Genomic DNA, 24,095 nt, shown 5'->3' with positions numbered 1-24,095 from the left:
GCCCCCAACTTGAAATTTTAGACCTGTTAAACATTCACGGTACCATCTGTATCTGCAGCGTGTCTAAAGGCCAGAATAAAATACACTTCCTTAGCCGACTGCGCTGGAATCATTGACATATTTGGGGGGGCTTTATGGTCATTTATGAAGGTCTGGAATATAGGAGATGACTATTTAGACCACTACATCAGTGGGGTCTGTGCCAGCTTACTTGGTGGTCACATACCATTGTCTGGATTTTTAAGATGCCACAATAAATAGTCATATCTGTAACTAGGGCTGGTGCAGCTGCTCTAGAGTGCAGGTTAGATTATATAAAATATATGGTGACTTATGGGATCCCAGCGTTAAGATTCCCCCCCCCCCCCGATCTAAAACTTATAGAGAGGGATTAAAGGGAGTCTATCACATCTGGAATTGCCCAACAAGTAAACCCATCACTGTGTAGGGTACATTAGAAGCTTCTCAGATATACCTTTCCTGTTTCCAAAGCGTCTGTCATTTTAGAGAAAATTCAGTTTTTATCTTTATGTAAATTACCTTCTCGGGTGAACCATTGACATGGCTGTGTCTCCTGCTGCTCCTGTTTTTCTTCTTTCTACCAAACTTTTTTGCAGCAGGTGTCACTCATTTTGTAAAAGGAATCAGTATAGAAAGGAGGAAAACCGGTGCAGTGGACACCATTCCATGTCCCGGGCGCAGCGATAACCTAATTTGCATAAAGATAAAACAGAATTTTCTCTAAAATGACAGATTGTTGGGAAACAGGAAAGGTAAGTACCACGGGACAGGGAGGTGAGTTCTAAGCATCTGTCATCAGTGATTCTGATGGTCGATGTCTTTTAAGGTTGGTTTTATTTGTGGGTGAGTTTGGAGGTGGTAGACTCCCTTTAAGTGTGTATCGTTTAAAGGAAATCTACTGCCTGGAAACTATCGACTCAAGCAGCTTCTTAATGAGATTCTTCAGGGCATCCTCATGCAGGATGTGTCTATACAATTCTTTATATGCTCCCCTTTTATTAAAAATCCACTTTTATAAATATGCAAATGATCCCCAAGTTCTCTGGGGGCATCACTGATACATGCCCCTCGCGACATACGGCTATGTTACAGGAGAGCTGGTTTGAATATATGTGTGCACAGTATCCCTGGAGCCAACAAGGAAAGGAAACTGGTGTGCTGGCACGGGTATTCAAGCCAGCCGGCCTGTGATGTAGCGGCCTGGAGGAGATGAGAACGCGGTGGGGTACAGGTAATTGACAGTGGTGGAGGGGCAGGAGGGGCTCTGGTGATGTCTCCCAGAGCACATTTGGATCATTTTCATGTATATATAAGTGGATTTTTACCAAAAACGGAGCATAAATAAAAAAAGAATTTCATGGACAGAGACATAAGGGTACCCTTATGGAGCTTCTTGAGGAAGTAGGTTACAAATAGATTTTATTTAACAAAACTCTTTTACTGAAATTCTTGGAATGAGTTAAAGATCTGAAATACTCGCAATACTCGCCCCAGTGATCCCTCCCGCCACCTCTCCTCTGCATGGATTCTTCACCAGTCTCCTCTTCTTTCTGTCTCCCAACACGAATGCTGATCCCATTAGCTGATCCCTGGCAGATCCCCCCCCCCCATCAGCCACACATTGGCATTCCCCACCCTGTGGAAAAAGGAATGGGAGCCGCAGGATAGTAAGACAAGAGTATTACTTACTTTTACCCATTTTGAGCTTTTTATAGAAAAGAATAGTGTTTAGATACTTCCTGATCAAATGAAATTTTTACAGTAATAATTAATAATTCCTTACATAGCACACACAGATTATGCAGCACTGCACAGAGTTTGCCAAATCAGATCAGACCTTGTCCCAATGGGGCTCACAATCTAATCAAGCTACCTGTATGTTTTGGATTGTGGGAGGAAACCGGAGGAAACAACAGTAACCCCAATGATGAGGAAACCTTCTGTGTTTAGCTGCAGAGTTCATTCATAAAATTCATAGAATATAAAACATAGGATGATGCCTCTTAAATCCCACCCATTTCTACTTAAACCCCACCCTCTTGTTTGATCAGATGAAAACATTATGTAAAAAATGTGAAGTACATTTTTTTTTTAAAGCAAACATAATGAAATTCTCCAAATCATTCTCTCTTGTTTCCCTCTTCCCCCAGGCCGTCCTTGCTGATATATCCACCCTGAAAGTCATGCCTCTTCTTCAGATTTTTCTGTTCGCAGTTGTCACCTAATCTCTCCGCCATCAGGCTCCAATACCACAAGGAACCAGACAAGAGCTATTCCACGAAGCCAACCAAAGCGGGACTCTGCTCGTAAATCTCTGGTTTCACTCAATTTACGTAAAGCGCTTCTGCAGGTTTACACGCCAGGGAGCATGCATCGTCTGCAACAGGTTGAGGAACATCATTATTTCTCAAGCACTTGGATTATTTAGCACGGAACAGAAATGTAAATAAAGAAGGATAACACCCAGCGCCTCTAGTAATAGGCCGAAATCTTAGTTGCTGTATTTTGTGACTGCATGCGGCAGTGGTCTGGTTCAGAAAAGTCATTTCCATGGGCCCTGCTAGGGAACCCTGAGGAAAAGTCTTACCCCCGTGCTGATCTAAAATTGTGCATGAGCCCCTAATAGAACTCCATATCCTCATACTGCTGGAAACCAAGCCTGCAGCACTCACTGGTACCTTCTCTCTCACAGACTGAGTTAGGTTTTAGTGGTAAAGGGTCATGCAGGGTGATGTACTCTTTGGGTACACCTGGCTTATCGGTGGTAATTGTAGTCTCCTGATAACTGAGTGATGGTTGTTTAGGTTACATGGTACATGTCGGAGAAGCAGTACAACATGGCTTATGGCTTGGTTTACTTTGACAAACTTTAAAGGGAACCTGTCATTAGGTTTTGACTTAACAACCTTCTGACAGGTTCCTAACACACATAAATCAAACATGTTAACGAAAAGGTTCTTCTGGTCCATTGAGCAGAAAATAAACTTAGTAAAAGTACCTGGCTTAATAACATGGGGGCGTTTCATGGCATCCTCTTAGTAAACCCTTCGCTCGTCTCCATTTTCATCCCCCACCCTTCATGGTTCAAGTTTCCTGCATGCAGGCAGAAAGTAGATGGTCTCCTAGCTCTGAGCATGTACAATTCATTATGCACATGCTCAGAGCTGGGAGGTGATCCATGTTATGCACCTGTGCACAAGATCAGGAGGAACACTCCAGTAAAAACCAATTCATTAAATAATCCATGGTGCTGGGCCTAAAGGGAGGAGCATGACTCATTCTCCTTGTACTCCTATAACCTAGAGTCATGCTCCTCCCTTCAGGCCCTGCACATGGTATAATCCAATGAATCATCTGTGACTGGAGTGTTCCTTCAAGCTTGTGAGCACAACCTTTTCCTATGTACATAAGAAGTGTCCTTCCACCAAAATAGAAGGGACCAAATGACTGCAGTAGTGGTCAATCCTCCCCCATGTAGTTGGCATTGACTAATGTAAAAGCAAATTTTACATGGAGTAGCAGATTTTTACACAACAGCCGATGGTAAGACCAGGGAAATGCAGGGATGATCAGATACGTGTCTTCTACTACTCACCAGAAGCATCATCTACAGTGCTCTACCACCACATGAAATGAATGGAATTGACCCATTAATGATACTTATCTCCTAATGAGATTATTGGGGGAAATTGTCTGATCACTGGGGATGTGATCACTGTAACCTCCTGTAGACATGAGCTCCTGCAAGTGCCCAATGTGGTGTCCACCACTTCAAAGACTTAATATTTGTGCAGGTCAATGAAATGAGTGGAGCAGGAGTCGTGCATATGCACCATAACTCATTTACAGGTGAGCAGGTGTGTTATATATGGGGTTTCCCCTCACACCTATACTGGTCACTAGAAGCTCAACATGTCACCTCATGGCAAAGAATCTGAGGATTTACAAGATGGCCGAGGCTACAACATCATTATCAACTCTCTGAAAGTGAGCTGCATCCCGATAGTCAAGACCATACAGTGGTATAACACGACCGGTTCTGCTCAGAGCAGGCCTCACCTTTGTCAACCATCTTAGAAGAAAGCCTCTTCTAAATATGATGCACTGGAAATCCTGTAAGGACAGGGATTACCAGAACCATGGTCTATGCTCCGATGAGACAAAGGTGAACTTTTTTGGTTCAGATGGTGTCAAGCAGTAGGGCAAAGACAAGGGAGTCCTGCCTACAGTCCGGCATGGTGGTGAAGTGTCAATGATTGGGGGCTGCATGAGTGCTGCCGCCTGTGGGGACCTACTGTCCTACCTAAAGTCCAGCATGGTGGTGAAGGGTCAATAATTGGAAGCTGCATGAGTGCTGCAAACTGTGGGGAGCTACATTTCACCAAGGGAACCGTGAATATGCTGTTACATACTGAAGCAGAACGTGATCCCTTCCCTTCAGAAACTGGGACACAGAGCAGTATCCAATAGGATAACGATCCCAAACACCTCAAAGACCACCACTACCTTACTAAAGAACCAGAGGGGGTACGGATTGGCCAAATATGTCTCCAGACCTAAACCCTATTGAAGATCTGTGGGTGGCAACAGAGGGTGCAGGAGAGCAAGGTCTCCAACATGCACCAGCTCCGTGATGCCATCATGGAGGATTGAAAGAGGATTCTAGTGATCTTCATTACCAAGAGACCGTGCTGCAGAGTATACTGTGCCGTGAGATCTCAGATTGCACCAAGTCCTGCTGCAATCCTGAACTATACATGCACATTGCACTCTGTCTGCAGCTTTGTATAGTCCAAAGCTTATGTCCCGGCCATCATTGCTGTCTACAAGCCGGTTATAAGATAGCGAGGTACATGTCAGTGTATACAAGGTCATGTCTTATTTTGCAGGCTGAAGGTGAGGAGGGTGAGAATTTCATCACTTGTATCTTGATATGAAGAATTTCCGTCTTTGAATTCCTTCCCTTTCTTCCCTTGGCTGTCAGTAGCCACATACATGGGTCCTGTCTGCACTGATATTCTTAATCTCTGCCAAAAAGCTTTACATTCTTTTTCAAAGCATTTCCTTATCTTAATATATCCAGGCAGGTCATTCCAGAGGTTATTATATTCTAGCATTTCAAACGCTGGGCATCAGACTGGCATTTCTTAACTTTCAGTGAAGTGAACCTAATCCGCTGGCCAAGCTACTGGGCATCCTAAAATTATATGTATATATATCGAAAAGACACAGAGGGGGAGAGTTATCAGAAGTGTCTGAAAGCAGAATTGTTCTATTTGCCCATGGCAACCAATCAGAGCTCAGCCTCCATTTTCCCACAGCTGTTTATAAAATGAAAGCTGAGCTCTGATTGGTTTCCATGAGCAACTAAAACGGTTCTGCTCTCAGACACTTCTGATAAATCTCCCCCAAACTAAGAAAAGTTTAGCTACGTGAGACAAGAAGAACATGAGTTTAAGCTCTGGGTTATTTGTACATAATGGTAAATGAGTAGGAATGAGAAATCATGATAGATATGATACATTCATATTAATAGATATTACTAATATTACAGGGGTGGATCACTTTCAGCAAATAATTGTGTAAAGAAAAGTATTCAGATCCCTTTAAACTTTTCACTCTTGCAGCCAATTGATAAGATCCTAAATGTATTTTTTGGCTCATTAATGTGCACTCTGCTCCTTATCTTGACAGAATTTTTTTTTGTAGAAATGTAGATATTTTTGCTAATTAATTAAACTAGAAAAACTGTAATATCACATGGTGATAAGTATTCGGCCCCTTTGCTCAGTGTTGAGTAAAAGCAGCTTTGGAGCCAGTACAGCCATGAGTCTTCTTGGGAAGATGCAACAAGTTTCTCACACCAGGATTTGGGGATCCTCTGCCTCTTCCTTGCAGATCCTCTCCAGTTCCCTCAGGTTGGAACGTGGTGGAAGTGATTCTCAACTCTCAACAAAGATGCGGAACTGGGTTTAGGTCTGGGCTCTGCCTCATCAGTAATGGTCACAGAGATGTTCATTTAAGCTGTGAGCTCAGGGTCAATGTCTTGTTGGAAGGTGAACCTTTTGCCCAGTCTGAGGTCCAGAGCACTCTGGAAGAGGTTTTCATTGAGGATATCTCTATATTGTCCCTGGCCCCATAGCGTGATGCTGCCACCACCATGTGCCACTGCTGGGATTGTATCTGCCAGGTGATGAGCACTGCCTGGTTTTCCCCACACAAACCGCTTAGTGTTAACATCAAAAAGTTCAGTCTTCGTCTCATCAGACCAGAGAATCTTATTTCTCATAGTCTGGGAGTCCTTTATGTGTTTTTGTAAACTGTATGTACTAAAGAGAGGCTTCTGTAATAAAGCCCCCGACTGGTGGAGGCTTCATTGATAGGTGACTGTGTGGATTTTTCTCCCATCTTCCTACTGCATCTCTGGAGCTCAGACACAGTGATCTAGGGGTTCTCCTTTACCTCTCTCACCAAGTCTCTTCTCCCACGATTACTTAGTTTGGCTGGACGTCCCAAACTAATTCCATTTAAGGATTATGGTGGCCACTGTGTTATTAGGAAGCTTGAGTGCTGCAGAGTTCTTTTGTAACCTTGGCCAGAGCTGTAGCTTGCCACAATTCTGTCTCTGAGCTCCTTTGGCAGTTCCTTACACCTCGGATCCTTAGACCTTCTAGATATCTGCTTGCTGTCTGTCATTCTACAGGAAGCTTTATTGTTTACATCCTGTGGATAAAATCCAGGCTCTAGTCATGTGGTGTTACACAGGTCCACGGCTTGTTATATCCATAGTCATGTGATGTTGCACAGCTCTGATTTACTGTACCGTGCCTCTAATGAGTCGTTTATACAAACCCTACAGTAGTGGAAGCAGACAGCTCCATAGATCCATAGTGGTGGTTCAGGGTTACTGCAGGCTTGGATAACATTAAAGTGAATAGGAGTGCAACCACTATATAATGAACAGGGTTCCCTGCTTCTGACTATGGCCAATATGTAGCATTATAGCTATCAGTTGGCAAAGCTACTGGGTGCCACATCCCCACCATTCTCTTATTAATCATCTATTCTAGGCATAGGCCATCAATATGTTACAGGTAAGAGAATTCCTATCACTGTCAGGATTGAGAGAGTCCAATGTGGAGTGCTCCCCCACCCTGACCCTTCGTCACAAATACAAGTAACTACCTGCGTCTCAGGTAAGTGTTTTACTTTGTGTCATTTGTACATGACATTCCTTTCTGTTTATATGGAAGTTCTGTATTCTATAGACAGGCCTATAGTAATAATGAATCCGCTACACGTGCTACCAGAAGAGACGGGTGTGTGCCCAATAAAGAGGGTGTGGAGTACAGACAGATAATTAGAGCTGCCACGGCTAATCAGGTAATTAGACTTATTCGGATTAGTTTTTAAAAAATAGTTATTGCTAAATCAGGTCTAAGACCTTTTACTGTAACTGGGAATAATTGTTAATGTACATTGCATGTAAAGAAGTGTTCCAGGTCATCATAAAGCAAACAGAACCTTATTTAGTATGACATGAGTCATTGGTTAGGGTTAGAAAACATGTTAAGGATTTCTTCTAGCCAACTAAAACATTGCAAAGTTATATACGACAGTCTTATGCTTCAGCAGATTTATCAAAGAGTCTTATAGTGGATGAGAAATCTGGTGTTGTGTAAAACTGTCTAGTCTAATTTTGCACCTCCTATTAGTTGGCTTAATAAAAAAAAAAAAAATTAGGATTTCTTCACATTTGCACCCTTTTTCCACAAAGTAATACTCCTTTTACTAGGCCACCCACTTTTGTCATACTCAATGTCTGAGTGGCTCGCCAGAAAATCATCCGGTAGGCCCTACTTCTAACCAAATACTGGAGCTCAAAGATGAAGCAACTTTGTTTTGAGGCTGGTAGCGTCTATTTCTTTAGAATTATTTTACCTGTTGGGTCCAAGGAACACCAGGCCAGCGCTTAGAGTTGACTTCAGATTTTAATGGGCCCCCGAGTGACAGAGCCTCAGTAGGCCCTTTTACAGTGAACTCACATGGTGGCATTAAAATTCAGAAATTCCCTAAAATATTCCCTAGTTTATTATACCAAACAGCTCGCTCATGGCTATTTTATATAAAGCCCCCCTCGCCCTCTATGGATTCCTTATGTACAGCCATATGTGGGCCCCCCAGCAGCCCTGGGCCCCCGGAACTTGCCAAGGTACACCGTAGAATGGCGGGCATACATCGGCGCTGCAGAGAGCCTAGCTCACCCCCGCCCCTCTCCATAGGAGTATACAGCGCATGGCGCCGTATCACATAGAAAGATAGGACATGTCAGTAATGGTGATTCATCTCATTCCTGTGCCCCATGGATCATCCAGTCCATGTTTCTTTGTATTATCCCCATCGGCATGGATCAATAGATATTACATTGGGTGGCATTATATAGTTTTATGACCTCATCCTCCATTCTCCTGTTTGTCACAGAAGACAAATCAATATCACCTCCCATCACGATTTATTCATCCATGTTGACTTGATGACACAGTCTATGCCCCCTACATTGCCTCAGTCCTGATATGCTAATAGCCTACTGTGGATTAATCTAGACATGCCTTAATTTTTTAGCCCATTTTGACTTTTTTTAACTATTAATGGCACTGGAGATGTTAATATTTTTGGCCGTGCAAATATAAGTATGAATATTTCCATTCTCTGGCATTACTCCACCAGCAACATTTCAAAAGGTTCCTTTTATTTTAGAAACAAAAGGGAAAATAACATATCTGGTACTCCCGCAAGTAATGGTGGAGGGGTCCAAGCAGCACATGACTGCCATATTGAACGCCGCCACTTTAGATCAGGCAGGTTTTTCCAATGGTAGGATGGTCATGTAGCAGATCAAAGACATCCAGAATCGCTCCAATCGGATTTGCAATATCTCTTGTAGTTCAGAAGTTATCGATGCGCAAACAACCGAGGTTCCTGTGATGTGCAGGTAGGGGCAGCATAGTGGCTCAGTGGTTAGCATTACAGCTTGGCAGCGCTGGGGATCTGGGGTCTAGTTCCAGGGTCAACATCTGCAAAGAGTGTATCTGTTTTCTCCATGTTTGCGTGGGTTTCCTTCAGGTCCTCTGGTTTCCTCCCACACTCCAAAACTTACTGATAGGTTGATTAGATTGTGAGCCATGGGGACAGGGACTTATCTGGCAAGCTCTGCGCAGCGCTGCGGAATCTGTGTACGCTATATAAATAAAGAATTCATTATTATATTAATATTATTATGTGCAGCTCAGTGATGTGCATTGTGCTACACAGAGCTGAATGCTCTTCATCCAATCTTTTTGAAGATCTCTGTGTTGATATTTTTAGAGCCACAAGAGATATTGCAAATCTGGAAGTCTGGAGGGCCAACCCGAGAACCAGAGGATCCTCCGGTGGGCCCTGGTTTTAACCTAATGCTGGACCCCAAAGATACAGTAAAAGCCAACTTAGTTTGGAGTCTGGTAGAATCTATTTCCTGGAGGATGATGAGGGGCAGGTTTCTAGAATAATTTTACTTGGTGGACCGAAGGAACACCAGTCCAACGCTGGTTGCACTAGTATTGGGGTTATCCATCACTGATATCATCAGGAACTGAATATATCTAGTATAATGCAGTGTTGGATTCCAGTATCGGGGTTATCCATCACTGATACCAGATATCAGCAGATATTGTTCATTCAGGGACAGCCAAGAATCTCACACCCCGTGTCACCTGTGTAATGAGAGAGGCACAGAATGTTATCATAACTTCTCCATGTGCCACTCATACACTGCATATTCCAGTAGCTTCCTACCGTGCGAGGACAGGACAGACGTGATGTAATTGGGGATATGGGAGTAGCTGCACATCCTTGGAGGCCTGAGGCTGTGCTTACGGTGTCGGTGATGATGATACATACTATGGTAATGAGGATGACTGTGCGTGCCGCAGGAACATGACGTAACCACTGTGATTTGTAAAAATCCATTTCCATTTCATGTCACAACAGGAGCCAAAGAGTGAAGCCCAGATCCTTCTTACAAATGACTTCATGCACTTTGGGACTGAGGGTACTAATCTGTGTCTTGTTAACGACGCAGACATTTACCTCATTTCAAGAAAAAAAAAGGAAGTATCAGGCTTAGAGTGAAATATAGGGTCTGGATTTATTTTTTCTCCTACAGATTGATCCACCAGACGTGGGTTAAGAACTTTAATTTCCGTAGACATGTGTAGCGTGTACACATATGTAGCATTTTGTAACATAACATCACAAATCAATATTGTTTTAGGCAGGTGTGAAAACAGTGGAGCTATATTCACACAACCATATGGGGGACGTACATACGCCATATATATGTCCCTCATAGACTGCAATGGGCGCACAACACCGTATGGGAGCGGTACGGTGCGGCACCGTACATACCCATGGACGGGAGAAAGATGGGACATGTCCTATCTTTCTCCGGAATACAGCGCCGTGCACCATACATATCGCTATGTAGAGGGGCAGGGGTGAACTGCCCTCTTCCTGCCGTGTGCCCACTATGCTACAGTAAGGCGGGCACACGCCACGTGAATGGATTATGGTTATGGTCCAGTGCTCATTGGAACCTTCAGTAGCTTAGAAATTCTTTTGTAACCAATGCCATGAGTAAGTTTTGTAACAATGCGTTTGAAATGGTCTTGAGAAAACTCCCTGTATTTTACCCATCATGAGATGTTTCTTGTGTGGCACATTGGTAATGAGACCCCATTTTATAGGCCATCAGTTGAACCAACTACTATTATTTTTCACAAAGTGGCAGCATTGCTTTATTATTACTAATACATTTCAGCCGGTGTCATGACTTTTTGCACCTCTCTTTCTTCATGTGTTCAATACTTTTTTTCCAATGTCGTTTCTCATTATTACACATAATTTATGGACATCTATGGTTTTGATTTTGTAGCCAGCAGCACATTTTAGAAACTTATTTACCTAGAAAATCGGCAAGCTGTTTAATACTTAATACTCCCCCCACTTTATGCAAATTGCATATTGTAACACATGTGTAATACATATAAATAATAGTACAGAAGGCATCAGGATTTCTCCTGTGTGTACATTTAAAGTGTGTGTTATTATACTGATACTTTTTTTTTTAATAATAATATTACAGAATATTAGTACTGATCAAATACTGATGCATTCATTTTGTAAGCTTGCCCATAGACTAGTACAGTGATGGCGAACCTTTTAGAGACTGAGTGCCCAAACTACAACAAAGACCCGCTTATTTATCACAAAGTGCCAACACAGAAATGTAATTTGTGATTTATACTCCCTTCTCTGTCACAGTTTTCATTTATACCAGCACCTGAGAACAGCAATAAAGCAGAAAAAAGTCCCACTTCAAAATAGCCCTGTGCACAGAAAATCCTGGGCTGTCTGGGACTGTAGGAAGATACCTGGAGTCATCTCTGGTGATGGCCTGAGTGCCCACAGAAAGGGCTCTGAGTGCCACCTCTGGCACCAGTGCCATAGGTTAGCCATCACTGGACTAGTACATACTAATACGAAAGTGAAAAAATCTCACATGTGAATTGCACAATAAATTATTACCAAAATATAAGTCCCCAATCATGGATGTAATATGGATTGTAATTACAGTAATCTGTATGAAGCCTTATTTATATGTAATATTTCCTTTCCTTAGGCACAGGCCTATTGTGCCTGTAGGTAAATATCCCATAACCAATTTTCCACACTTAACCAGTAATTGTAATTTAATAATGGGAATATATATAAGCGTAGATTATTCTTGTTGGCGGCCATTGTGCAGCTGTTCAGGTGTGTGTATAGACATATATCAGCAATAACAATACAGGGAGGGATCAGTTTTCTGCACGAGTATCGAACCAGACACCGGATATTGTGAGAAAAGCATTTTGCGTGTTTATACTGATATTCAGACACATTTATAGTAAATTATTATGCAAGGGTATAGAATATCAATAGTACGTCATATACAGAGAATAATTTATTCACTCTTCACTAACTCACTGACTGAGAAATGTTATATGTTAACCCTTCAATGACCAGGCCTGAAAAAGCCATAATAACCAGTTACTTTTTCTCTTTTCTTTTGCCCTTCAGTTTTTTAACTGTTTAATAATTTATATTCTTACGTGCATCTAATGCTTTACTTTTAGTTTGGGCTAGGCATTACTATTCTTTAAAATATTTCTTTTTGGAAAATCTACACCAAATAATGTTAAAAGTGGTAATTATTTTGATATTAAATATTGTATGTATAGCCTAGGAAAAACAAGGAAACTATGGTGGTGCTTTATAAGTTTTTATCCCTTTAATCAAATAATATAAATATATATATATGTATGTATCAGAATAGTCTGCTGCTTGTAGGTGTACACAGCTTCTCTGCAGACCATTGTGTCGTGCTTCCTGCAGTCATACTCCCCTCAATCATCCTGTACTTCTTGCTGCTTGTATGGTATCTATAGGGGCCAGTTGGTACTGGGCCCAGAACGCCTCTACATAGCATGTAGTATTATCAGGCTCGAACTGGTCAACAGGTGAATCCACTAGTGGGCCCCAGAGCTTGGTGGGCCCTACTTTATGGGCATATATTGATGACTCGCAGAACTAAGAGGGCCAAAGTTAAAGGCAAAAGCCAGTCAGCAGGTTAATGACAGGGCTCTTCAGACCATAATAGTCCAAGGCAAGGGCTAGAAACAAGCTACAAATTCGGCTTTTTTTTATAAAGGTGTACAGTTGTGGGCCCCGTAAAAGATTTTACTAGTGGGCCATATGCACTACAGTCCGACAATGAATATTATTTACACATTGTAGCAAGGGGATTTGCTCAAATGTTTTCATTGAGGCTCTGAAACTTAAAGTGCATCTACCACCAGGATAAAAGACTGTATGCAAATGAGCCTGAGGGGCTCCAGGCTCCACCGATGGAGCCTGGAGCCCCTCCGGCTCATTGGCATTCAGTCCTTCATCCTGGTGGTAGAGGCCCTTTAATCATATGAATCATCTTTTTTCTAACTTCCATTGGGTAGGTTGCAAGTGGTAAGGACACTCTCTTTAAGAGAGTACACCCCACACTTTTCGAAATAACTCAACACACAGACATTAATATCAAATGTAAGTACAACCCTAAAATAACAATGAATGAAAGAGGAATGATGCACAAGAAAGCCAGCACACATTTTCATGCAGACACGTAGACTAAGTCACAATGGCCATATTGTTCCAAATTAGTAACTTTCACTTACTTTAACTCCATGTGACTTCATGGTGTTACAAGGTCTCGGGTGTGAATGGGGATCAGGTTACATTTGGTGTTATTGCTCTTGCACTCTCAGGGTGCGGTAACCCATGGCAGTAACGCATGCATTTTCACATCTGATTACATAGTTATTAACGTGTTTGCAAAACGCATGAGTTTAACCCTATATTAACGCATGCATCAATATAGTGTTAACTAACTCATGCATTTTATAAACGCAATGTTAACAGCTTTGTAATCAAGCTAATATCCTCTTCTTCGTTGTTCTGATGCGTTTGAAAATGCATGCGATACTTCCACATGTGAAAGCAACCTCATACTAGTCACTAGAAGCTCAACATGGGGGCGCATGGCAAAGAACTCTCTGAGGATCTCTGGCCGAGGCTTTAAAAGATTCTCAACACCCTGAAACTAAGGTGCAGCATGGTGGCCAAGATGGTAGAACAAGCCAGACTCCACTCACAGGCATTGTCATGTTCAACTGAAGAAGTTGTGTGCCTGTGCTCAGCGTCATATCCAGAGGTTGTCTTTTCATATAGATATATGAGATCTGTCAGTGCTACGTCCCCACCGGAGGCTGACGGTGTATGCAGGATACCAGTATATGTCTGGCTTGGTTATGGCTTATGCACGGATATCACGGTAGTACAGTCATGGTGTAGGCCTTTCTCATAACCTTCAGGGTCAGCAGGGTGAAGCAGGAAGAGGGAGGACATGTGGAAGCAAGTGTATATGAGGAGACCCTAGAGAAATTAGTAAAGACCTCACCATTTCTGTAGTTCTTACATAGGTGGGGGTGGGGGGCATGAAATTGGTCTGAGTGGCAGTCGCCCCAAAAGAACAATGAATGAAGAAGACGATAGATACACAAGAAAGCCAGCAAACATTTTCCTGACGAGCAGACTAAGGTTACATTCACACAATGTATGCCCACCGGACCGTAGTACGGCGGGCATACATCGGCGCTGCGGAGAGGAGCAGGGGATGAGCACTGCTCACCCCCACCCCTCTCCATAGGAAGATACAGCACAATTCGTCGTATCACGGGAAAACATGTCCTATCTTTTCCCGGGCTACCGAGCAGTACGATGCCCCCATACATGTGTGTGAATGTAGCCTAAGGATATGGCTTACCGGAACCATGTCCTGTTGTCTGATGAGGCGAAGATAAACTCATTTGGCTCAGGTGGTGTCAAGCATGTATGGTGCCTCTTGTCTACTGTCACGCATGGAGTGTCATGGTTCGGTGCTCCATGAGTGCTGCCAGCTGTGGGTATCTACAGTTTATTTAGGGTACCATGAATGTCTACATGTTCTGTGACATTCTGAAGCAGAACATGATCCCCTCTCTTTGGAATCTGGGCTGTAGGGCAGTATCTATCAAGACAACAATCCCAAAAACACCTCCAAGCCCACGCCTGCCTTGCTAAAGAACCAAAGGGTAAAATTACTGGACTGGCCAAGCATGTTTCCAGACCTCAACCTTATTTAGCAGCTGTAGGGCCTTCTCAAATGGAAAGTGGAGGAGAACAAGGTCTCTAATCCCACCAGCTCCATGATGTCATGGGAGAAGGAGAGGATTCTAGTGGCCTCCAAGCCCAAGAGAAGTAAGACAGTGCTGGAAAATGATGGCTACATCCAGCAAAGACACTTTGGGGACAGTTTGGCCATTCTCACTCAGGGTTGTCATGTAGGTCACAGCGGTCAATATTTTATCAGGAATATTTCAATAATTTTAGATACACTGGTGCAGTAAATTAATTGAAGTTATGATGGGTTCAAATTGATAGAATTTCCCTCAAATGTAAATCAGCGGGAGCCGTCACCGGTCAACATGATATATACATTATCAAGCCCTGAGTTCTGAGTCCAGAACAGTAATTTCTTTAATGATATGGGGAGAGAATTGTATGTATTATCACATCCCGTATTTACCCCATCACCGAGGAGACAGATCTGCAGTCACATTGTACAGTTCTCTGACAGCAGATGGATGTCGGTGAGAAATGAGAGGCCAGGACAGAGCGGGATTCATGAGGGGAATCAATATTTCATGTTTCTGAGAGAAATGAATTTTCTTACAGGATGTAAAATTAGAACCTGTCTGCAACCTGTAAACTTATCCCTTCTGCAGCCCTGCAATGTGTAATGGAAGATGGAAGAAATTGTCCTGGAGGAACACAATAGAAAGCTGAAATGTCTCATGATGTAATAATAATGTAATGTTCTAGGAAAATGGATCAGACAACATGGACTAAAACATGGACAGCATTTATTTTTGGAGAAACAATTAATTAAATAACAAATAGAAAAATTGCAAAATAGTTGGAACAAAATTTATGCCTATCCGGGCCCAACGCTTCTTCTGAGCAAAAACCTTTCACCCGAATGGCGTCAGACGTCATGTGGGCACCTTCATCTTGCCTTCGGGCAGGTGAAAAATCTGCCAATGCTGTGACATCTGAAAGGAAGACAGAAAGAACAGCCAGAAACCGGAAAACCACCTGTAAACGAAAATTAACCTGAGGGCAAGGGTGGGAGAAGGAAAGGGGCCCCTCCACGTGCCCCCATAGCTTTTAAAACAACGGACCCCAATCCAGCCCCTTTTTGGGACCGCCTAAAGAAGGGGCCAATCGCCTTTTTAGCCACCTTCTGCACCATCACCCATCACCGTAAATCCCCTACAGTCCCCAGCCCCTTCTCTATGCGATTTGGGACAAATGATACTGTGGCCTCTTGTCCTCCATCCACCTCTTAATGTGGCCTCCTTCATGCATATTGTGGCCCCTTGTCCTCTGTCATATTGTGGCCTACTACCCTCATATTGTGGCCACCTGTCCTTTCTAATATTGTGGCCCCTCCCCTCCTTTTGTAGCCCGTGTTCCTGGGTATTAAACAAAAAAACCCCTTTATTTACTTATCCCTTGTTCCCACACGTCTTCGGTGAGATCTCTAGAGGCAGAAGGAGCTGCTCCCACTTCCTGCTCTTGGTCCCGAGGCCTCTGTAGTATTTCAGGACTGGGACAAGGAGGTGGGACAAACTGGGACACAGACGGGACAGCGCCGGCACTCTGCAGATGGCACATAGTGTCCTATCTGCAGGCAGCATGTTATAGAGCAGGAAGAGCTGAGCAGATTGTACATAGTGTCCTATCTGCAGGCAGCATGTTATAGAGCAGGAAGAGCTGAGCAGATTGTACATAGTGTCCTATCTGCAGGCAGCATGTTATAGAGCAGGAAGAGCTGAGCAGATTGTACATAGTGTCCTATCTGCATGTAACATGTTATAGAGCAGAAGGACCTGGGCAGATTGTACATGGTGTCCTATCTGCAGGCAGCATGTTATAGATCAGGAGGAGCTGAGCAGATTGTACATAGTGTCCTATCTGCAGGCAGCATGTTATAGAGCAGGAGGAGCTGAGCAGATTATACTTTGTGTCATATATTTACATAGTGGCCACCATAAAATCAGAGTGCACAGAGGTCGCGATAACGCCTCTACACGCGTCATAGACGCGTTTAGAGGCTGATTTACTCCCCCAAAAAATCACGAGGGGTGGGGGCGGGGCCGAGCGAGGGTGGGGGCGGAGACGAGCTAGGGTGGGGGCGGAACCGAGCTAGGGGTGGGGGTGGAGCCGAGCGAGGGGTTGGGGCGGAGAGGCATATCTGTTGCCGGGGCTGTGCTCCTGATCTGTGTGCGATCGTGCACACAGCCAGTAATAGGATCGTGCTGTCTATGTGACAGGGGCCCGATTATTATCAGTCTCCTGTCACAGCAGCCCCTGTATACAGTGAGAGGCTGCAGGGAAGGTGCTGTATGCACCCTCTCCGCATGTCTCTGTATACAGATAACTGATGACAGTGATCCAATGGGCTCTTACCATTAGATCACTGTTATCTGTCATCTATATTTGAGTAAAGCAAGGAACACATATATTATGTGTTCCTCCCTAAATGTGCATCTGTAAACAAAAAATAAAAAACAAAAAAGAGTTATGTTCCCAAACCGCTGAAAATGAATTAAATAAAATTTCAGCAGCATCAGCCCCAGACTGGTCTGGGGGCCGCCATCAGCCACAGTCCGCTCTGTAGACAATAAGGCTCCATTCACACAAACGTATGCCCGCCAGGCCGTAGCCGTGCAGGCATGCGTTCGGTGCCATGGAGAGGAGGAGGGGGTCACCCCACCCCTCTCCATTGAAATGCATTGGGTACTAGCCGTAACACAGGGAAAGACATGTCATTTTCCCGTGTAAGGAGCGGTATCCGATCGGCCTTTGCCATCTATTGGGGACATATGTACAGCCACAAGCTTGCGGCCGTACATACGTCCCCCATATGGTAGTGTGAATGTAGCCTAAGGGTGAGGTTATTACATAACAAAGGCTTCAGCCTTGATCACATGTTGATGTCACATTCTGTTTCCATTGCATATGCTGAAACGCAATGTTACTTCAACATGTGAAACATGTCAAAAACACATAAAAAAAGGTGTGAATGCTCCCTAAAGGGGTTTCCCCGAGAATTCAGATTAGACCCTATCCCGTGGATAGGGCCTAACTTTAATTTGTGGGAAAACCGTTTTAATCACAGAAAACAGGAGCTGTAACTTTTTCTTTGTATTAATAGAAGTCTCTTAACACTATATATATACGCTAGGAGTTATACATTTATTAGTGAAAATTTCGTACTCCTTCTGGGTTAAAAATACTCCTCAAAAAATGTGAGAGGAGTATTAATACCCTTCTGGAAAAATGTTAGTGCGACCTCTGAGAGTGCAAATAACCAACCTTCTCATTTTTTTCCGGAAAAAATTGAATATTTGCCTTGTTGAGACAGTGAGGAAAATGTTCGTTCTGCTCTGTGTCGTTACAAACTGCCAAATTGGAACTACCTGCTGTATTTCATACCCTGCCGTGTGAACATGGCCTTATGTTACTACTGATACAGATCCTCTGCTCCAGATCCGCTGCTTCTCTAACCTGTGACCTCTTACCACACAAAGTTGCTTTGTGCTTATGACCCACATGATAATACTGTGTATATTCCAGTCCTATAATTGGGGCGATGTACATGTGCCCAGTGTGTACCAGGACATGGGGCAGCGTTACACTCAGCCGGCCGGGTGAGGCTTCCCGGTGGTCAGCAGGTGGCAGCAGTTTGTCACCATCAGGTGCCAAGATTACAGCGAGTGCACAAGAGGCGCGGAGCTCAGGTCCATCGCAGATTCTTCTAGATTTATAGAGGGAACAGATGTTACTTCAATTTATGCACATAAATAGGATTGTGGCTCCGTAAATCTGAGGTTTTATGCAAGGTTAGTAAATGTGCATAATTATTATGACGAGCTGATCTACAACCACCGCCATAAATCCAAAGTTTTATGTGGGATTGAGGGCGAGAATTAAGAACTGCTGAAACTTCATGCCGAGAATTTCTCTAATGTTATTGTAAGTCACTTTTGAAAATCGCACATCAGGAGCCCCCTATCATGTATGATATATAAGTGTGGTGCCCTCCTATGTGGGGGGCTTCAGATATCCGGAGCCCCCTATCATGTATGATATATAAGTGTGGTGCCCTCCTATGTGGGGGGCTTCAGATATCAGGAGCCCCCTATCATGTATGATATATGTGTGGTGCCCTCCTATGTGGGGGGCTTCAGATATCCGGAGCCCCCTATCATGTATGATATATAAGTGTGGTGCCCTCCTATGTGGGGGGCTTCAGATATCAGGAGCCCCCTATCATGTATTATATATAAGTGTGGTGCCCTCCTATGTGGGGGGGCTTCAGATATCAGGAGCCCCCTATCATGTATGATATATAAGTGTGGTGCCCTCCTATGTGGGGGGCTTCAGATATCAGGAGCCCCCTATCATGTATTATATATAAGTGTGGGGGGCTTCAGATATCAGGAGCCCCCTATCATGTATTATATATGTGTGGTGCCCTCCTATGTGGGGGGCTTCAGATATCAGGAGCCCCCTATCATGTATTATATATGTGTGGTGCCCTCCTATGTGGGGGGCTTCAGATATCAGGAGCCCCCTATCATGTATTATATATAAGTGTGGTGCCCTCCTATGTGGGGGGCTTCAGATATCAGGAGCCCCCTATCATGTATGATATATAAGTGTGGTGCCCTCCTATGTGGGGGGCTTCAGATATCAGGAGCCCCCTATCATGTATTATATATAAGTGTGGGGGACTTCAGATATCAGGGCCCAGAAGCAGAACTTGTTAAGATGATTACTTAAAGGAGTTTCCCACAAATTCAAGTTGGGTCCAATCCACAGGATTGGGCCTAACTTGCTAAACAGTGGGGGTCTCAGTAATGAGATCACAAAAGCAAGGGCGATCTCTATCAGCTCCATAGAGGTGAATGGAGCAGAGCGGTCATGCGTGTGACTGTCTGTCTGCTCCATTACTCTCATGTAGCGACAAGGGGTCCGACTGAAATACGAGGGACCCCATCATACCCCTAGTTTTCGTGATCTGTGGGAGTCTCATCACTGAGACCCCCACCGATCAGCAAGTTGGGAAAACCCCTTGAAATCTATTATCACAATCCAACATGATAAACCAGGGGCACTTAGATTTACGCACAGTGATGGTGGTAATTTTATATGTGTTATCTATTGCATCCATTCTTCTAAAATCTACTTTTAAGATTATGCTAATTAGCCAGAAGGGTTTCTGGGGGTGTTACTAAAGTCCCTCAAAGCTGCAGCTTCACAGGATGTCCCCCTGTGTTGAAACTTCCTGCTGTCATGAGATTACAGCAGGCAGAGAAATGTGGAAGTGTAACAGCATGTGAATATGCAGCATGGAGGGGCTCTGGTAAGAACCCCAGCGTTCCCCACTCTCTAACTCCTCCATATGGCGCCAAGGCTAATTTACATAATTGTGTAAAGTTATTTTCTTGCTACTACGGGAGCCCTGGAATTAGCTGGAACCTGTGCCATCATCCCCTAGAGGTAACGAGCACCCATAACAGGACAGTCCACTACCGATAATCTGCTGGTAGATGTCCTTTAAAAAGGCCTGATTTTTAACAGTAATTTTTGGAGTAGAATTAAGTATTTTATTTTTTGGTGAAAAAACCCTATTGCACTATTCCCATACATGGGTGTTGGAGAGTTGGGAACACTAAGGTGAATTGGAACCATTTGAAATTGTGTTGGACTTTTGGAATGAGTTTGTGGTTTTTAACCTATTGGGGGTCATTTACTAAGGGCCCGATTCGCGTTTTCCCGACGTGTTACCCGAATATTTCCGATTCGCGCCGATTTCCCCTGAATTGCCCCGGGATTTTGGCGCACGTGATCGGATTGTGGCGCATCGGCGCTGGCATGCAGGCAACGGAAATGGGGGGGCGTGGCCGAACGAAAACCCGTCGGATTCGGAAAAACCGCCACATTTAAAACAAAAAATGTGTCGTGGAGCTTGCACTTACCTTCACTCAGCCCGGCTCGGTGTATTCCAGTGCGTTCCGGGGAACTTCAGTGCAGAAGTGCCACCTGGTGGAGGTCGGAGGAACTGCCTTAATAAATCCCGGCCGGACCTGAATCCAGCGCAGAGAATGCGCCGCTGGATCGCGAATGGACCGGGTAAGTAAATCTGCCCCAATGTGTTTCCTCTAGCGCCGTTGTATCTGTTTAATATCTGCCAGAGGTATTTGTGTCTAGTTGGAGGTTTCTTGGAATATTCCTTATCCAGGTGCTATTATAAAGTAAGTAAAATCAATTTGCATAATTATGAAAGTTGATTTTAGACGGAAGGAGACCATGGATAACAAATATAAGAAGATTACCATAGTCACGGTGCCTGGATCTACGGGTGAGTGCAGGGCCCGCCGCCAGCATCCGGCATACCTGGGCGAGTTCCAGGATTCAGATCTGCTGGAGGGGCCCACATTGTCCTTTTTATATAAAATAACCCATGAGGGGGCTCTTTGATATGATAAACTAGTGAATGTTTTAGCAAACGGGACGATTTTGTTTCTGAATTATTAATTCTGCCACCTGAGTTCATTGTAAAAGAAGCCCACAGATACTCTGTCACCCAGAGGCCTATTGAAATCTGGAGCCGACCCTGAGTAAGAGTCCCTGGTTTATTCATGCTTGGTTTTGATGGTAGATTTCCTTTAAAATTATGGGCAATCCCAACAAATTTTGGAGACTTTTGGCAACGATGGCGTGCTAGACTTTCATCTAATCCATATTGCTACACTTATAACTAGTGATGACAGACTTGGTAAGGTTCGGGTACGGCCGAGTTCAGAACCCAAACGCTCACCCCTACTGGTAACACCCATGAGCAGTGCTTGCTGACATCAGGGTCCGTGATTGGGTATCCAAACCCGCAGTGTTCAGCACAGACCGGAGTCCACTCAACAATACCTTTAAAATGGAAATGCAATGCAAAGGTAACCACTCTTTAATGGTAAATCAGGGCATTTAAGTCCCAAAAAGGGACTCTTTCCCCGCCTTCCCCCCCAAAAAAAGAACAACCTAGGAAACCACTTTTCAGAAACTTTTACACATTTCCTGCCCCTTTTCAGACTTTGTCACGGGAAAGCAGTTGGTGGGCTATTAGGGGAACAAAGCCTTGTGTTACAGGTAGATGATGTTATTACTATGGAGGAACGAAAGAGATTCAAAGTTGTTCCGGTAGTCAAAAAAATCCATCTTACAGATTCTCTTCTTTAATATGACACCAAAAGCATGTTTCTAGGTGCTAAAGAACCAAATTTAGGGTCTGAAGCAGCCTCAAATAGTGACTCATCTCAGAAAAATATGACTCTTGTCCGCTCCCTTTTACATGACTTCTTTGAAATAGATGACCTCTCATCATAATAGAAAGTACTAGATAAACATTTCCCCTCCCGATGTGGGATGTAAAGGCTGAGGAATCCTGCTGCACGATGAGAGGTTACAATGTGGAGTGAGAAGTAGAAGTGATTTCTCAGGCGCTGGTTATATTGTTCACAAACAACCAGATCAATTCCATGAGGCAGATGAAAGGAATCATGAAATGGCTTTCATCAAACGTAACATCTTCTATTGTAGATCAGGACAGTGATGGATGCTGTGTGCAGGTGTTTCCTAGGAAATGACAGGCAAATACATAAAGATGGAAGTCCAGATTACATCTGCTGGATACAGGACCCATCAATACTCCGTCTGTAAGCGAGATGTAACATTTCTCACCTGACCGGATCCGGGCCAGAAGTACAGTATAGACATTCTACTAGTAACTAATGAGAGCCTGGGAAAACTGGAAAGTGACAGAGATGGATGTAGCAGAGCTGAATATGTTGTTCCCTCTCATAGACTGTAAGCTCTTGTGTCACCCCCTCATCCTCATAGACTGTAAGCTCTTGTGATCAGGGCCCTCACTCCTATTGTCCCATATGACTGTTTGTACTCTGTATTGTAATATTATATGTGTATATGTCCCCTATGATATGTAAAGCGCTACAGAATATGATGGTGCTATAAAAATAAAGATTATTATTATTATTTGCAGTAAGATTGTAGATTGTAAGCTTTTTGGGGCAGGGGCCTCACTACAATACCTGATAGTGTTATCAGGTGGAGACTGGAGCGGCTCTTGGCACACCGGAGACTGGAGCGGCTCTTGGCAAACCGGAGACTGGAGTGGCTCTTGGCTCACCGGAGACTGGAGCGGCTCTTGGCTCACCGGAGACTGGAGCGGCTCTTGGCACACCGGAGACTGGAGCGGCTCTTGGCACACCGGAGACTGGAGCGGCTCTTGGCACACCGGAGACTGGAGCGGCTCTTGGCACACCGGAGACTGGAGCGGCTCTTGGCTCACCGGAGACTGGAGCGGCTCTTGGCTCACCGGAGACTGGAGCGGCTCTTGGCTCACCGGAAACTGGCAGGACAGGCGTGAAAGCCGGACTTAAGGTTGCTCGAACACAGACCGGATTTCTGCCGTGACCGGGTCACCACTATCCCACAGAGGAGTAGCCCAGACCAGGACCTCTCCAGAGAGCAAATAGAAAACAAACGCCACCTTAGAGCAATCGGTGGCGAACTGGGACGACATTAGTTCAAGGTGCAGTGAGAACTGAGAAACAAAGCTCCTGCACAATTTGGTGTTGCCATCAAATTTGTTAGGCATAGAAAATTTGGCTGTAGACTCTACTGCTGGGAAACATGGCGGGGAGACTGGAGCAGCAGCAGGAGGAGTCGCAGGAGCCTGAAGCTGGGAGTCAATCATCCGTCGAAGAATGGCAGTTAGTTTGTCTAGAAGTTCTCCTCTAGTAGCAGTCTCTTGAGACTGCTGGGCAAGAATGCTGGGAAAATCAGCCAGCAGCTGAAGTGGGTCTTCGGCACCTTGGTGGAGTCCATGGTCGGATCCCATACAAACTGTCACAGTTTGGATGGGAAAACCGTCAGAGAGTCTCTGTAGAAAGAGTCTATGAACCCTCTGGACCACCGCGAGGGTTGGTAACATGCTCACGGTGGCAGCCATGGTAGCGAGCAGGAACCGTCTGAGCCTGGAATGACAGCAGGAGTGCAGCGGCGGTAACACAGGATGGCACGGTCCGGTTCTTCGATAAGCAGCGTGGCTATGGCTTCGCCACCCAGGACTACACCGGACGGGAGGTATTTATTCCCCGCCGGTCTGTCAAGAGGCCTGACTTGCCGGAGAGACTGCACAATCTGAAGCCAGGAGAGTGCATCGAGTTCTCCATGCAGGAAGGACCTCGAGGACCATG

At 44.3% G+C, this 24,095-nt stretch overlaps 1 protein-coding gene across 1 annotated transcript in view; it reads left to right on the top strand.

Moving 5' to 3' along the window:
- Window positions 1–2,938, top strand: part of TBC1D19 (TBC1 domain family member 19) — a 79,154-nt gene extending 76,216 nt beyond the window's left edge. The window contains exon 21 of the mRNA XM_072125984.1: window positions 2,172–2,938. Coding sequence (XP_071982085.1) covers window positions 2,172–2,246 — 75 coding nt within the window. The 3' untranslated portion in view covers window positions 2,247–2,938. The remainder of the gene's footprint in view (window positions 1–2,171) is intronic.
- The last annotated feature ends 21,157 nt before the right edge of the window (window positions 2,939–24,095 follow it).

The sequence above is a fragment of the Engystomops pustulosus genome, chromosome 1 (assembly GCF_040894005.1).
Source record: "Engystomops pustulosus chromosome 1, aEngPut4.maternal, whole genome shotgun sequence".
In the NCBI taxonomy this organism is placed as follows: Eukaryota; Metazoa; Chordata; class Amphibia; order Anura; family Leptodactylidae; genus Engystomops; species Engystomops pustulosus.
The sequence above is the reverse complement of the archived record's forward strand: the minus strand, read 5'-3'. Positions and strand labels throughout refer to the sequence as shown.